The sequence below is a fragment of the Typopeltis vanoorti genome, chromosome 10, assembly GCF_054136105.1.
Source record: "Typopeltis vanoorti isolate ZY-2024b chromosome 10, IOZ_Tvanoo_1.0, whole genome shotgun sequence".
NCBI classification, from domain to species: domain Eukaryota; kingdom Metazoa; phylum Arthropoda; class Arachnida; order Uropygi; family Thelyphonidae; genus Typopeltis; species Typopeltis vanoorti.
Window position 1 is genome coordinate 125,580,303 of NC_143558.1, and position 14,826 is coordinate 125,595,128.

Here is a 14,826-nt window from a genome sequence, read left to right on the forward strand (position 1 = left end):
CTCCACTTCATCTCATCGTTGTCATATCTGGGTATCAACACTGACTATCTATCCAATCACATTATTATCTTTTATTCTTAACAACTTCTTACATTCACCTTTTTCCCAGTCAAGTCATTTGTTCCTACTACCACTACCAACTCTTTTGCTCACTTACTCACACCCTCCTTATATAGCTTTAAGGGATGGTTTCTTGTGTTACTCTTGTCTTCCTCTACTCTATGAAAAATCATCTCCATATTAACCTGGTAACCTTACTCCCTCACATTAACTTTTATCTCAATCATATCCTCTCTCTTTCTATTCACAAGGTTCTACAAATTAAAGTCCCTTAATCTCTTCTCACTGTCATTCCACAGACCTGACAATGACTTAGTAAACCTTCTCTGGACCTTCTCCAAAACATCCTTGACTAAATTTAACACACGTGAACCACAGTAGTAGGTTTATTATTACGTAAATATTTTGTCCTAGGTATCTTAGGACATCAACAGTACAGTAGAACAATACTAATAATGACACAAAGGATAGGGTGCGTACATACAATGGAATCCAAATTGCATGCAGCAGTGAGTTGTGGCCTGAACTTAAATTAAATTAAATTGAATTAAATTAAAATTAAATTACAATTAAGTTATTTTTACACAATTTTGTATGACAATTTCCCATACTTTAGGGATGGCAAGAACATCATTTAATTGTAATTTAATTTTAATTTAATTCAATTCAAGTTCAGGCTGCAACGCACCACTGCATGCAATTTGGATTCCATTATACGTACGCACCCTATCCTCTGTGGCATTCCTAGTATTGTTCTACTGTACTGATGATGTCCTAAGATACTTAGGACAAAATATTTACGTAATTAAAAAACCTACTACTGTGGTTTGCGTGTGTTAAATTTAGTCATGAATTCTCCACAGGTATCTCTATATAATCAAAAACATCCTTATCTCCTTGAAAACCAGGTGACCAAATCTGTGTATGGTAGACCATATGTGGCCTGATCAAAGCACAGGAGAACCACTCTGCTTCTGCATATCAATGTACTCCTCATTATTGCCATAATCTGTTGGGATGTTTTCACAGTTTTAGCAATGTGATCCCTAAACTTTAAGTCTGTCCACTATCACTCCCACATATCTTCCACGTCCTTTCAAAATTTCCCCATTATTTGTATACTCTACATTCCAAATTTCAAGACAAATCCCTGTGACACTCTGCTAGTAACAATCCTCTTTTGGGATACCACTCCTCCATACATAAACTGCTCATACCTATCTGACAGACAATGAGCTATCTAACTGACTAGTCTTATCAGATCCCATCTCTTTCAATTTAGCTTCCAGCTTATCATGTGGCAGTCTATCAAAGCCCTTTAAAACGTCCAAGACACCACTGTATATGCATTCCTTTATCCAGCACATTTGTCACTTGTAATAAGTAAGCACATTGCTAAATCATAACCTCTCTCTACCAAACTCATGATGACCATTATAAAGAATACTGATATTATCAGCCTATTTCTGAATCCTAGTCATCACCAACTTCTCTAGCACCTGAACAACAACTCCAGACATATAGATCAGCTTTTAATTTGTAGTCTCAGTCTTATCCACATCCCCCTTTGAAGTAGAACAATTTCTCCCACCTTCCATTCCTTTGGCACTCACCCTATTGCAAGACTCCTGTTAAACAGATGTGCCAAAAGTGCTGTTAATTCCCTAGAGCATTCCTTCAAGGGAGGTGGTGATATAATGTCAAGTCCTACTGTCTTATTAATGTAAACTTTACTTAATTCAATATATACCTCCTGCTTATTCACCATCAGTCCATCCTCCATTATACCATTTACACTCCAGCTTCTCATCTTGCCTTCACGATGATGAAAGACAATGACAGATTATTAACTACTCATTTAATACTTGAACTATATCCTCTGCATTAGTTACCAATTTGTCAGTGTCATCAACTAGCATCATACTCCCACAGTCTTTTTTTTTTTTTCTTTTGCTTGCCACATATCAAAAGAACTCACTAGGATTTTTCTTAGCTTGACTGGTTAATTTCTTCTCGTACTGCACTTTTGCTGTCTTTACCAACTAAGTCACCCTCCTGGACTGCTCTTTGTACTCTTCATGCAACTAATTATTACAAATGCTCCCACATTGCCTTTTTCCAGATTTCATGCTTAATCTCTTAATTCATCCAATATGCTCCTACCTGATTTAGCCTTTTCATCTTTAGAATACACTCATACCTTACTGCTGTTAAATTTCTCTTGATCAATGCCGAAGCAACATCTTTCTCCTCTTTCCATGCTATAGCTGCCAGTTGTCTCCTAAGCTTTTCATTATCACCAGCCTCATAATTCCACAATAAAAAGAAATTGCAAAGACAAATCATCACGTGTGCATTTGATGATAATGAATAATAAACAACTTTTAATACTTGCATGACATAAATAATTTCTTTGTATAATACAATATAGTACTACTGTGTGTGTGTGTGTGTGTGTGTGTGTGTGTGTGTGTGTGTGTGTGTGTGTGTTAGTTCAAGCAGACGAGAGCAACTCAATGATTCACATAACATAAAGAAGTTACTATGCTGACATTATTATTATTATTATTAATGTTTGGGCACCTTGATGGAGTCCAAAGACTCACCACAGGAGACCCAAACTATCCACACAATTTATCATACCTCTCCTTGAACCCATTAACAGATAAAACACTTGCAACTAACTTGCCAACCCATTCCACTCATTCAAAACTCTCCAAGCAAAAAATCTAGTCCTCATACCCCTACTAACCACACCTTTATTCAACTTCCAGGGACAACCCCTTGTTCTGGCCCCTCCAGTCAAGTGTAGAAACATTTCCCCTGTATCAATCCTATAAAAACCCTTTAAGCAACTTAAATGTTTCTATCATATTCTCTCTTTTTCTGTTATCAACCTACTTCTGCAATAAACACACCCTCAATCTATCTTCATAGGGAACATTCCACAGACCACTCATCATCTTGGTCACTTGCCTCTGAATATTCTCCACCACTTCCTCATCCCCCAAGAAACCCAGGAGACCAGACTTGAGCACAGTAACCCAGATGTAGATGTATCAAGGCCTTATAAAGAGAAATAACAACTTCCTTATCTCTACTTGTTAATGTGTTCTTCAATAGCCAAGTAATCTTATGAGCTATGTTAGCAACCTTGGCAATATGTCCTCTAAACTTTAACTCTGTCTACCACCACACCTCTAAATCTCTAGCTTCATCTGTTTCTTGGAGTACAGTGTCATCAATGTGATGCACAGCTTGTAATCTATTTATCCAAAAATGCATAACTTTACATTTCTCCACATTACACTGACAATGATTATCTTTCACTCACACTCACAGCCTCTTTAAATCATCCTACAAGCTCATCATATCAACTTAATTAACTGATACTCCACCAAATTTCACATCATCAGCAAAAAAACAACTGAATATTTCCTTTCAGGTTATTTCCTATATCATTTATGTACAAATTAAACAGCAATGGTCACAACACTGAACTTTGCAGCACACTACTGGTCACCTGTTTTTGCCTCGATTCTGCCCCTCCATATACCACTTTTTGATATCTGTCCAGCTGTCACCCTCTTATGCCTTTGCAAATCCAACAGAATAATCATGCCATTCCTTTATCGAACTCTGCTTTTACTCTATTATAAAAAGATAGTAAATTACTAAGGCATGATCAACCATTCACAAAGCCATATTGTCGCTCATACAGTATCATATTTTTATCCACCCATTCTTGAATTTTCTTTTTGACTAATTTTTCCAGTACTTTTACCACCATGCCTGAGATACTGATTAGTCTATAATAGCAAATTATATTTAGCTTCTCTAGGGAGATTCTAAGACTCTCCCTAGTGAGATTCTAAGATTCAATGGAATTATTTTGTCCTCTATCCACTTTCTTGGAACTCTACCAGAGCTTAAATTATGAAGAGTGGTTTGTGTTGCTTCATTTTTGCTGTCTTATTTCACATTTATCCATTTTATTAATACTGTACAGTAATTCAAAACAAATGAATAGTACAGCAAGTAATAATAATAATAATAGCGAAGATAAATCATCAGGTATGCATTTGACAATAATAAATTATAAGTAATCTAACATTTGTATTACATAATTTGCTTCATTTTAAAGGTTGTATTTAATTCCTTTCAATATGTAAATCATCAGCATAATTTTTTTATCTTTATTTAACATTATTATAAACAATAAAATTCCCATCAATAGGATTTTTTTTATTATTATTATTATGTTGGGCCCATACATGAGAGGTTGGTTGATCAACCTATAGTATGTTAGTACTGTATATGGGTAGTGGGTTGGGAAAGGAGAAACTTTAAATTTGATTTAAAAGTCTGTATATTGTATTCCACAATACAGCATAGCAGGGATGAAGGAGGAGGATAAGAAGCTTGTTCTGTGGGTTTCAAGGTGTAGTACTGTGAAAGGATGTGGGGCGAGCAGCTGAACATGTTCCAATAGGATTAATACTAAGTGCGTAAATTATTGACATTTCAGATGAACATTTGCCATGGAAATATTTAGAATATGCAAACTGCAGAGACCAAACATCTATGTGAAAGTGAGGAGCATGAGTTGGTAAGAGATGGGTCATTTATCATTATTTAATGGGAATTACATTCCCATCAAAATTATATTGATGGAAATGTAATTCCAGTTTATAATGTTAAGTCTATGGGGAATAAATTCTTGCTTTACAAGCTTGGGCTAGGAATGAATTAACTACCTGTATAAATAAACTAAGAAATAAAAACTTGAAATGATGACAACTAAGCAAAATCACTGGCATGCTAGACATCACTAATTTTGTATTATGAATTTCTGAGTAATTAATCAGACTTTAGATAAAAGGTGAAAAAAAAAAGATAATTATAATAATTCACTAAACTATCCCAATTACTGTAATTATTACTTGGTTTAGATTTTCTAGGGAAAGGATATTATAAGCTTAGAAAGCTTTTCATATTTTAACTACTTTTTTCTCAAAAAATTGCTGCTTTATTTTCCAAACACAATGTTGGGTTACATTATGTAGGGAGAGATGGCTATGAATTTGGTTACACCAAATTCATAGTCATGTGTGTTCATATTTAGTCATTTTATCAACTTCCTTTATTCACTAGTCATATTTCTACTACAGAGTTAGTTTTTCTGAATCTAGTGACCAAATTCATAGTCATCTTCATGTGTGTTCTTATTCAGTCATTTCATAAACTTCCTTTATTCACTAGGCATATTTCTACCACAAATAGTTAGTTTTTCTGAATCTTCAACCCTTTCATTAACACAGCTTGTCCAGACACTTAAATCCATTCCACTACCAAATCTTCCATATATAAATTTTTTCATTCAAAAAGTTTATTCCATATATCTAAACATTGGCTGCATTTTCCTATGCAACCTGTTCATTGACTAATTTCCTATAATGCATCTGCTTTTCAACTAGCTCCTATTTGTAACAAGAAATTTAAATTCTAAATGTCTTGAAATTCTTTTACTTCTTTCTGAAGTTATTCCATTCCATACCCAATTCCCTTTCAAATTATTCTTACCCCAAGACCCATGGAGTCAAAGACACATCTAGGAGGTCCTTTTATAATACACATAGCTAATCATACCACACCTTAAACACACTCAAATTCTCTACACATACCATACTCTCGGGCAAGGCATTCCAATCATTCACAACTCTGCATTCAAACCCTACTCCCCTGTTCACACCCTCCATATACAGCTTTAAGGGATGACCTGTAGTTCTCCCCTGATCTCCTACTGTTTTCTGTAGAAACTCTCTAACATTCCTATAACAACCCCTTACTAACTTGTAGGTCTCTATCATATCTCCCCTCTTCCTCCTATCCACTAGACTCTGTAAATTGCATCTTCTAAGCCTTTCCTCATATTCGACATTCCAGAGATCAGAAACTACCTTAATCACTTGTCTCTGGACCCATTCAAATATCTCTTCATCCTTTTGAAAACCAGGTGACCAAATCTGTGCATAGTAGTCCATGTGTGGTTTAATCAATGCTTTATACAATGGAACAATAATCTCCATACTCCTACAAGTCAGCGTCCTCCACATCATTCCCAGAAGTCTTTGTGTTATCCTCACAATTTTGGTTATGTGTCCTCTAAATTTCAGACACTTATCCACTATCACCCCAAGATATCTTATTTCCTCCACCTCCAACAATATATCCCCACCAAGCATAAATTCTACATTCCATCTTTGTTTCCCAAATTTTAAAACCTTACATTTTGCAACGTTGAACTCACATCCCCATTCTCATGCTCAATCACTCAATTTATTCAAGTCTTCTTGTAAGGCAACAACATCTTCTCTACTCTTCATAATTCATTACAACTTTGCATCATCTGCAAACAACTGAGGTACATGGCTAGTGACTTTCCTCTTCTGGGATATTGCTCCTCCATACACAACTTGCTGATACCTATCAGATAGCCAGTCTCCGATCCAATGCACTAATCTAATATCCAACCCATCTGCTCTAGTTCGACTATCAACTTATTATGCAGTAGTCTATCAAAAGCCTTTGCAAAATCTAAGTATATTACTGTGTATCCCTCTTCTCTGTCCAAGGATGGTGTCACCTTATTGTAATGAGTAAGTAGATTACTAAATCATGACCTCCCTTTTGCAAATCCATCTGTCCATCAAAGATAATACCATTGTTGTCAACCCAATTCTGGATCCTAGTTCTCACAAACTTCTCCAACAATGTAACCACAATACCTGACACACAGATAAGCCTATAGTTGGATGCTTGAGTTCTATCACCTCCCTTATGAAGTGGTGCAATCTTGTCCTTCTTCCACTCCTTTAGAACCTCACCCAATGCAAGACTCATATTAAAAAAATGTGTCAAGGCAGATGTCAACTACTTGGCACATTCCTTCAGAATACATGGTGATATATTATCAAGTCTCACAGCCTTATTAACATCAGGTTTCCTCAACTCCCCATACATTTCTTGCTCACTTACAGTCAGTCTCTCTCTCTTTCCCATCATCAACTGCTCTCAGTCTCTCCATGAAGTCGCATTAACAAGAATGAAAGACCCTTATGAACTGCTCATTAAGTATCTCCACTATATTGTCTGCAGCAGTTGTCCTTATACCATTTTCTCCAATCAATGTCATCCTTCCATAATCATTCTTTTTTTTTTTTTTGCTGGCTACATATTGAAAGAACTCCCTAGGATTCTTTTTGTCTTCATTAGCTAACTGCTACTCATACCTCACTTTTGCTACCCTTACCAACCAAGTCCTCCTTGCCTGGTCTTTGTAGTCCTCATGGAACTGGTTATTACCAGTTCTCTTATGCTGCCTCCATAATGCCCTTTTTCTATTGTATGCTTAATCTCTTCATTCATCCATTTCACACCTACCTTATTTAACCTTCTGACCCTTGGAATACATTTAGACATTGCTTCTACTAGATAGGTCTTGAATATCTCCCAAGCTGCATTGATCTCTTTTCCGGCTAACTGTTCATTCCATGCTAAACCTGCAAGCTGTCTCCTTAGCTCTTCATAATTACCGCCCTTTTAGTTCTATGTACCCTTTTCTCACACTGCTGGCAACCAACCAGGTAATCATTTCATGGTCACTCTCACTAACTGGAGGGTGATTTGTCATCTCATTTATAATTACATCCTCTGATGAGAAGATCAAATCCAAGACCCTCAATCCTTGTGTGCCCTATGTTACATACTGTCTTATTACTGAATTAATTTTTCATACAAAATTACACTCCAAAATTATCTTTCCTGCTGACTCACTTTTTACATTCTAATGAAATTCATCACACACATATCATTCACATCCTATCTCAAATGTTAGCTAAATGGAAAAAACAATTTTGTCACTCTCTCTCTCTCTCTCAATAAGTATATCTTATATCTTATTTTTTTTCAGAGTGTCATAACGTTGCTGGTTATCTGTCTGAACAAAACTATATTTAGTTCAGCTCACTAATGTTTAATATAACTACTATTCAGGTAATTAATACTTTATACTGTACTATTACAATAAATATATATACAAACTGGTGATGTGATTATATTTACCTGCTGATTTGAGGGGATCACCACCATGAATTACAACAAGATCTGGTATGCCATCAAGATCTAAATCGCGGACATACTGAGGAGTATAAATGTTCGAAGTCTCTATCTTTGCATTTTCATCATTGAACACCCAGAGCAAACTTCCATCTATCCCTTTGACTGCTCGCATTCCCTATTATTAATGTAAATTATTTTTAATATATTTCTTTTCTCTCTGAAAGTAATAACTGTACATAACTTATCAAATTTATTGACATTTATAATTATTCTCCCATACTAGAAATGTAAAAGAATTCTTACTGCCATTCTTCCTCCTCCAATGCAGTCTCTTACTCCATCTCCATCAATATCTATATTGCAATTTATAGCAAATATTTCATGTGGTGTATAATGCCTCCACAATTCTTTCCCTGTATTACCTTCAAGTGCCAAAATTCCTCCACCACAATCGTTAACACCATGGAAATATACATCACACACAACTGGTGGGTAATAAAAGGCATCTGCACCTGAAAAAAAGAAAGAAAAAAATATTAGAATTGCATATTAAAAACAAATGTTTTCTTTTTCCCCCCCCCCATGCCAACTCACCAAAGTGGTAGTTATCACTCTTAAATGAACACTAATATGTAGGAACAGAAGTTATTCTTCTCCTTTTCAAGCCTTTTGCAATTTCCATCTGGACTACCATTTTATGAACACCCAGTAAAGAGGAGTTAAAATAGCAATATATCCAAGGGTTAAGGGAATTTTATAGTATAAACATAGTGGATTTTTCAATTTACAGAAGGTGAGGAAACAACAAGGGGGATAATCCCTAAAAGCTGAGGATGGACAACTTTTCTCATGGGAGTGAGCAAGTAGAATAAAGTTGCTACAGGAGTCGAGTGCATCCTTAGTGATGGTGTTCAAGGAGTGGTATGAATTTGGGAAGTCTTCCTCAGAAGAATCCTTATACCCAATGAATGTGCCTGCATAATAATTTCACAGCACAGTTTAAGAGTTAAAGAGTATAAATGTTTGTACTTTATAAAACCACTCCAATAAGCAACGTGGTCTTACAGTTTAATAACTGTAACAACTCATATCAACTCCTTTAAAATGTGATCCTTTTATGTCAAAATCAAGAATAACAAAATAAAACATTTTTAACAGTAATACAAGTAAATCACGGGAAGGACATCAGACATTGAATTTTATTATCACTAAATAAGCACTATCAGTGGTGCCTGTTAAGTGCCACAGTGGACGAAAAACTATCATTTTATATTGTTATTATTATTATTCAGGAACTCCATGGAGTCACAACCCTCATCATGGGAGGCCAATCCTAGACAACACAAAGACTATCATACCACTTTTTTAAACTCACTCACAGCTTATGCTCTTGTCCCATCAAGCAATGCATTCCATATGTAATATTTATGAGTTATATTGGTGGACATTGTTTATGAATGTAATATTTGTAACAATTTGTTTGTAATGGCTGTAATACTTTGTAAATCTTTATAAATCACTTTTATCACTGTGCTTATATCAATCTCTAATTCTATCTTTGTTCCACTTTAAGTATTCCTCCCCGTGTCTGGGATCTCTAGATATTTATTTAAATTATTTTGACTGCACCTCAGAAGTTCCCCTTATGACACAAGAAAGCATTAATACCCTCGCTGAACAAAGAATTTACTCATATCATAACTTAGCCACAGGTTGCAGTCATGGCCAAAAATTTTCTACTAAACTTCTTAAAATCATTAATAACTTCTGGGTTCCCACCTTACAGGTCCGATTTTATTTAAGATCAATGCATTGCAATTTAAAATAAGATCAGGCAAAAACTTTGTTACAAATGCAATGTAAGATTTAATAGTCAACAAACAGGCATATATTTTACACTATAAGACAGAGGGTGATCCTCTGTAATTCTAGAAAAAAAACTCAAAAAAACAAACTTGCATATATCTCTACTTCAATTAAAACAAGGCATACATCATATTATCTATCTAGCTTAGAGAATTATCATTTAGCAAACTTCTTAATACTAGAATAATCGGCGTTAAGGACATGTTACGATTAATATAACATATTGTAAACTTAGTTAAGAAAAATCATACAAGATTATATACAGGCGTTAGATAAAAATCATAACCCAAAATATTTCCTAGGAATTAGCTATACTCATTCTTAGATGCAATCATCAAAATCCAGACAGAACAAGTCTCCAAAAGTTATTCTGGATATTAATAGATTCAGTTGTTAAACCCCGTGCACTCCTTGCGTGCACTTACGTAAACCCTTCACTTTGTCATATGATTCCTGGTTTCTGGAACCTTCAACAAGACTTTCTTCTCCATCTTCGTGTTCTAATCTCATTAAGTCAGCCAGCTCTTACATGCATATTTTCAGTTCTACAATCTATTCTTATAGTGTCACACAGTCTAAATAAAACAATATTTTAACTCACATGGGCTGTCTTCTCTTGGGTTACACTCTCCAATTCCATTGGCTGCGACTTTCTATGTTTCCTTTTCTTCGTCTCGGGTTTTTTTGGTCTCTCATCCTTCAGGTCCTTGGGATACCGGCCATTCATCACGTTGGTTCGCGGGATGTGGGTGACGATTCATCGGCGTGATAATATACTGGTGAAGGGTTGCGAATTGTCGCAACCCTTCACGGACTTAGATAAGCGGAACAACTCGTAGACAAGTTCGGCTGCTCCTCAGCTGATTCGTCCTCTGGGCTAAATGACGGCTCGCGGCACAGCTTCCCTACTTTGGCTTCCTCCTTGACACGTCAGGACATCACTCTCAGGCTTTCTATCACATCGTCCCCTCGTATGCTCGTTTCTTCTCTGTGCAAAAACTCCCTGTGTCTCTGGAAGTCCCATCTTATATTCCATCAGTTTCGAGACCCTGGATTCAGTTTTCTAAACCCCGTGCACTCCTTGCGTGCACTTACACGAACCCGTCAACAAGTCCTTTCTTCTCCGTCTTTGTGTTCTAATCTCATTAAGTCAGCCAGCGGAACATCCGTTTGAATTTTTGCCATCCCCTTTTTGCATTGATCTTGAGGTCACTTAGGGTTGAACTCATAAACAAAATTTTAAATGGCATTCCGACTGTAGAGCGTTTCTCTCAGCCTTGAAAGTTTTACATCTTTTGTTCAAAGAGATAGCTAATTCTCATTGGGCTGTACATATGTTACATACAATACAAAATGTTCAAAGAAAAGACAATTTACAGGTGTTCTGAGTTCTGCCTAACTGTAAAAACTCTATGCGTTCATTATACAAAATTTATTCTTGTTGCATCAAATTTTTATGCATGGTCTAACCATCCTCCATGCAAGAAACCCACTCCTAACCTTATTGTTCACTACTTCCATTCATAACTTCCAATGATGACTTCTTATCTTCATTTCCTCCCTTGTGCTACTCTATGAAAGATCTTCCCAGTGTCAACCATGTAACTATCTCTGAACAGTTTTAAACATCTTAATCATATCACCTCTCCATCTTATTAAACTCGACAGTCCATATACCCTCAGCCTTTTGTTATCTGCCTCTGCACCCCTCTTCAAGATTAACATATCCACTTTAAATCCCAGTGACCTAATCTGAGCACAATAACTCAAATATAATGTGATCAGGGCTTTATACAATGGAATCACCACTCTTCTTGCTCTGCTGGTGCATCCTTATCTCTCTTAAATCCGAACATCATGTTTCAGTCAATTGTCACTCCAGGGTCCCTTGGCTCCTCCACTTTCTCTAGTTCCACCAACAGAGTATAGTCTAACATAGACGGATCCCATATTTCAAGGTCATACATTTAGTTGAATTAAACTGAAACCATTTTTTTTCCCCATCTGTCAAGCTTATTCAAATCCTCAAAAGACTTGAACTACATGGGGAACCCAAACAGATTTCTAGTTCTTCGCCTTAAACATTCAGTGACGATTAGCAATCTTTGATATATATATATATATATTATTATTATTATTATTCTGGCCTCCATGGAGTGAAAAGACTCAGCGTGGGAGGTCCTTTCTAAGAAACACAAAGTCTTGCTGTTCTCAAACTGTTTCATTTTTTCTTCAATAATCTTTGTGTGTTTTAGTCTACAGTTCACATCTGAGAGCTGCTCAACTTTTATTCTCTTTAAAACTTTCTTACATGTTATTCTTTTCAATATGAAATTCAATTTTATCCTGCTCAAGACTAAATAGTGATCACTTCCAATTTCAAATCCCCTGTACACTCTGGTGTCCTGCACCAGGGAGAAAACATCACTATCAACAATAACATAGTCAATGAGACTTTTCTTATTCCTTGCCTCTTCTCTCCATGTGAATTTGCACACATTTTTATGCTGGAACATGGTTAGTAATAACCAGTCCATGTCCTGAGCAGAAATCCAACAGGTATTTGCCATTATTATTAGCTTTGCTCTTTTCTCCAAATTTTCCCAAAATATTTTTGTATGTCTGACAATCATTTCCTACTCTGCTATTTAGATCCCCAACAAGGACCAACTTTTCCTTTTTCATTGTGTCAGTAGGTTTTTCTAAAGCATCAAAAGAATTCCTTCACTTCTACCTTAGTAGAACCTTCTGTGGGACCACAGGCACAAATAAGTCTCATTATCTAGTTCCCATTCTTATATCTGCTCACATCACTCTACTTGACACTGCCTGCCATTCAAGGAGATTAGTCTCATATTTAGTGTTGAATACTATGGCTACTCCTTCTTTTCCTTGATTGTCACTGCCTGAATTTTGCATTTATTGCTCAGAAAGATCTCACCAGTTTTGGTCTTTTTTGTTTCAGTCACCCCTATTATGTCGATCTGGTACTTATCTAATTCCTCAGCTAGCTCCATTTCTTTGCCATTCAGGTTTCTTATGTTGATAGTACCGATCTTTAACTCTGGTGATGTTGAGTTGGGGTGTGTTTTCAGATTTGTTCCAGCAGCTGACTTTTCGCTGTTCGCCCTGGTTCCCTGGTAAAAACAACGGGGGCCTTGTTTAACTGGGCGACACCCCAGCCGGCATGAAATTTTGTCATGTTGTACCATCATTTTCTATATTGGTTTAAGCCAATAAGAATACAATTTGGTCGACTAAATCCCAAATTGCCAGCCCATCCTCGTTCATTCAGTATCCAGGTAGATACCCAACAGGGTGCACTACAAGAAGGTGAGGATTGGACATTAGGTCAGAAGTCCTGGTCAGTTCTCCTCATTCCTTTAATGTGGAGGTCTCCTCTCAGTTATATAGCTTTGAACCTTAAGCACCCCAATCAATAATTTTATTGCTCTAAAATTCATTAATATCATAAATATTACCAACACAATCTAAAAATATTGTTGTTATAATGTATTGCTATTAACTTACATGTAAGTAACAGCATGTCATGCAGAACGAAGAACTGCTAAATCACAAACATAAAACTATGGAAAATATATTTTTTTTTAGATTTTAGAATGTGTCATGTCTTAACATACGTTAATTTACATTTTCACTGTTAAAATGTAAACCTACTCTTTTAAAACAAAACTTTTCTTGCTTTCATATTTACAAAATCACAAATAAGGCCAGTTTAGTCTAATTTTTGACCAATTTCATGTTCAACTGAAATCATAGCAAGATCTTCCAATAAAGTTTCAGCCATTGTAGAATGTAAATAAGTTTAATAAGCTTTTGTTTTGAAAGACTATGCTCGCCACTTACAGCTGTTACCGGTAATGACAGTAATATTCTTAAGGCTACTGCAACATTAGGAGCAAAGTTATTTTCAACTATATAACATAGCACTTCAATTGGTGGCATATTTTCTGGTACTAAGTGGGAAACTAATCTCAATTCATCAAATAGGTCAATGGCATCAACGTCTCTATTCTCTTGATGTGTTAGAATACTGTCTAGATTTTTACATTCGTTTAAAAGTGCAATTGTCGCCTCAGATTTCAATTTTTAGATATTTATGCAAAGCCCTGCTTTGTTTCTGAATATTGCATTCTTTTTACGATTTTCAATTGCGACATTCTGCTCCTGATAGTTTTTCTTTTATCAGACATACTGGAATGTTAAAATTATTTTAAAAGCCAAATCCTAGTAACTGTATCAAAAATGTATTATTAACAATCACTGCAAAACTGTATTTACGTATTTTGATTCTATTTCTTTAATTGGTTTACTCTTAACCAGTTATCTCATTATGATTGTTTGGTCTGATTGGTTAAATGAGATTTACTTTCAGGTCAAGGTCAAACTCATGGCCAACAATTGAATCAGAAATAAATGCAAGATAGAAGGTGTTCTACTATTGTTACGTCGTCTGATATTAACAATGACAGTGCGATATTAAACACAACATAATACTACATTATTTTAAATGATTATGAGTTTTAAAAAATATACAGCAATGAAGTTTAATTATGTAAAAATTTAACTAATGACATCCTGAAGTCTGGTTTCAACAGAGAAGGAATAAATGACTTTTTTATGATTTATTTTTTGTCTAGTTTAGGTCAATTTTACCACAAAGTGCAAACGCATGTGTTGCACTGTTGCAACCCTATGCACAGGATAAGTGAAGGCTTTTCCTGATTACTTGCATTTATTATGATGCATATAATAGGA

General features: G+C 35.6%; 1 protein-coding gene across 1 annotated transcript in view; it reads right to left on the minus strand.

The window, feature by feature from the left end:
- The window catches only part of LOC150102772 (uncharacterized), a 275,594-nt gene that overhangs the window by 198,208 nt on the left and 62,560 nt on the right, over positions 1 to 14,826 (minus strand). The window contains exons 4-5 of the mRNA XM_090398736.1: positions 8,485 to 8,693; positions 8,185 to 8,356 (exon numbers count right to left, since the gene is read on the minus strand). Of these exons, the coding sequence (XP_090254862.1) occupies positions 8,185 to 8,356; positions 8,485 to 8,693 (381 nt within the window). The remainder of the gene's footprint in view (positions 1 to 8,184; positions 8,357 to 8,484; positions 8,694 to 14,826) is intronic.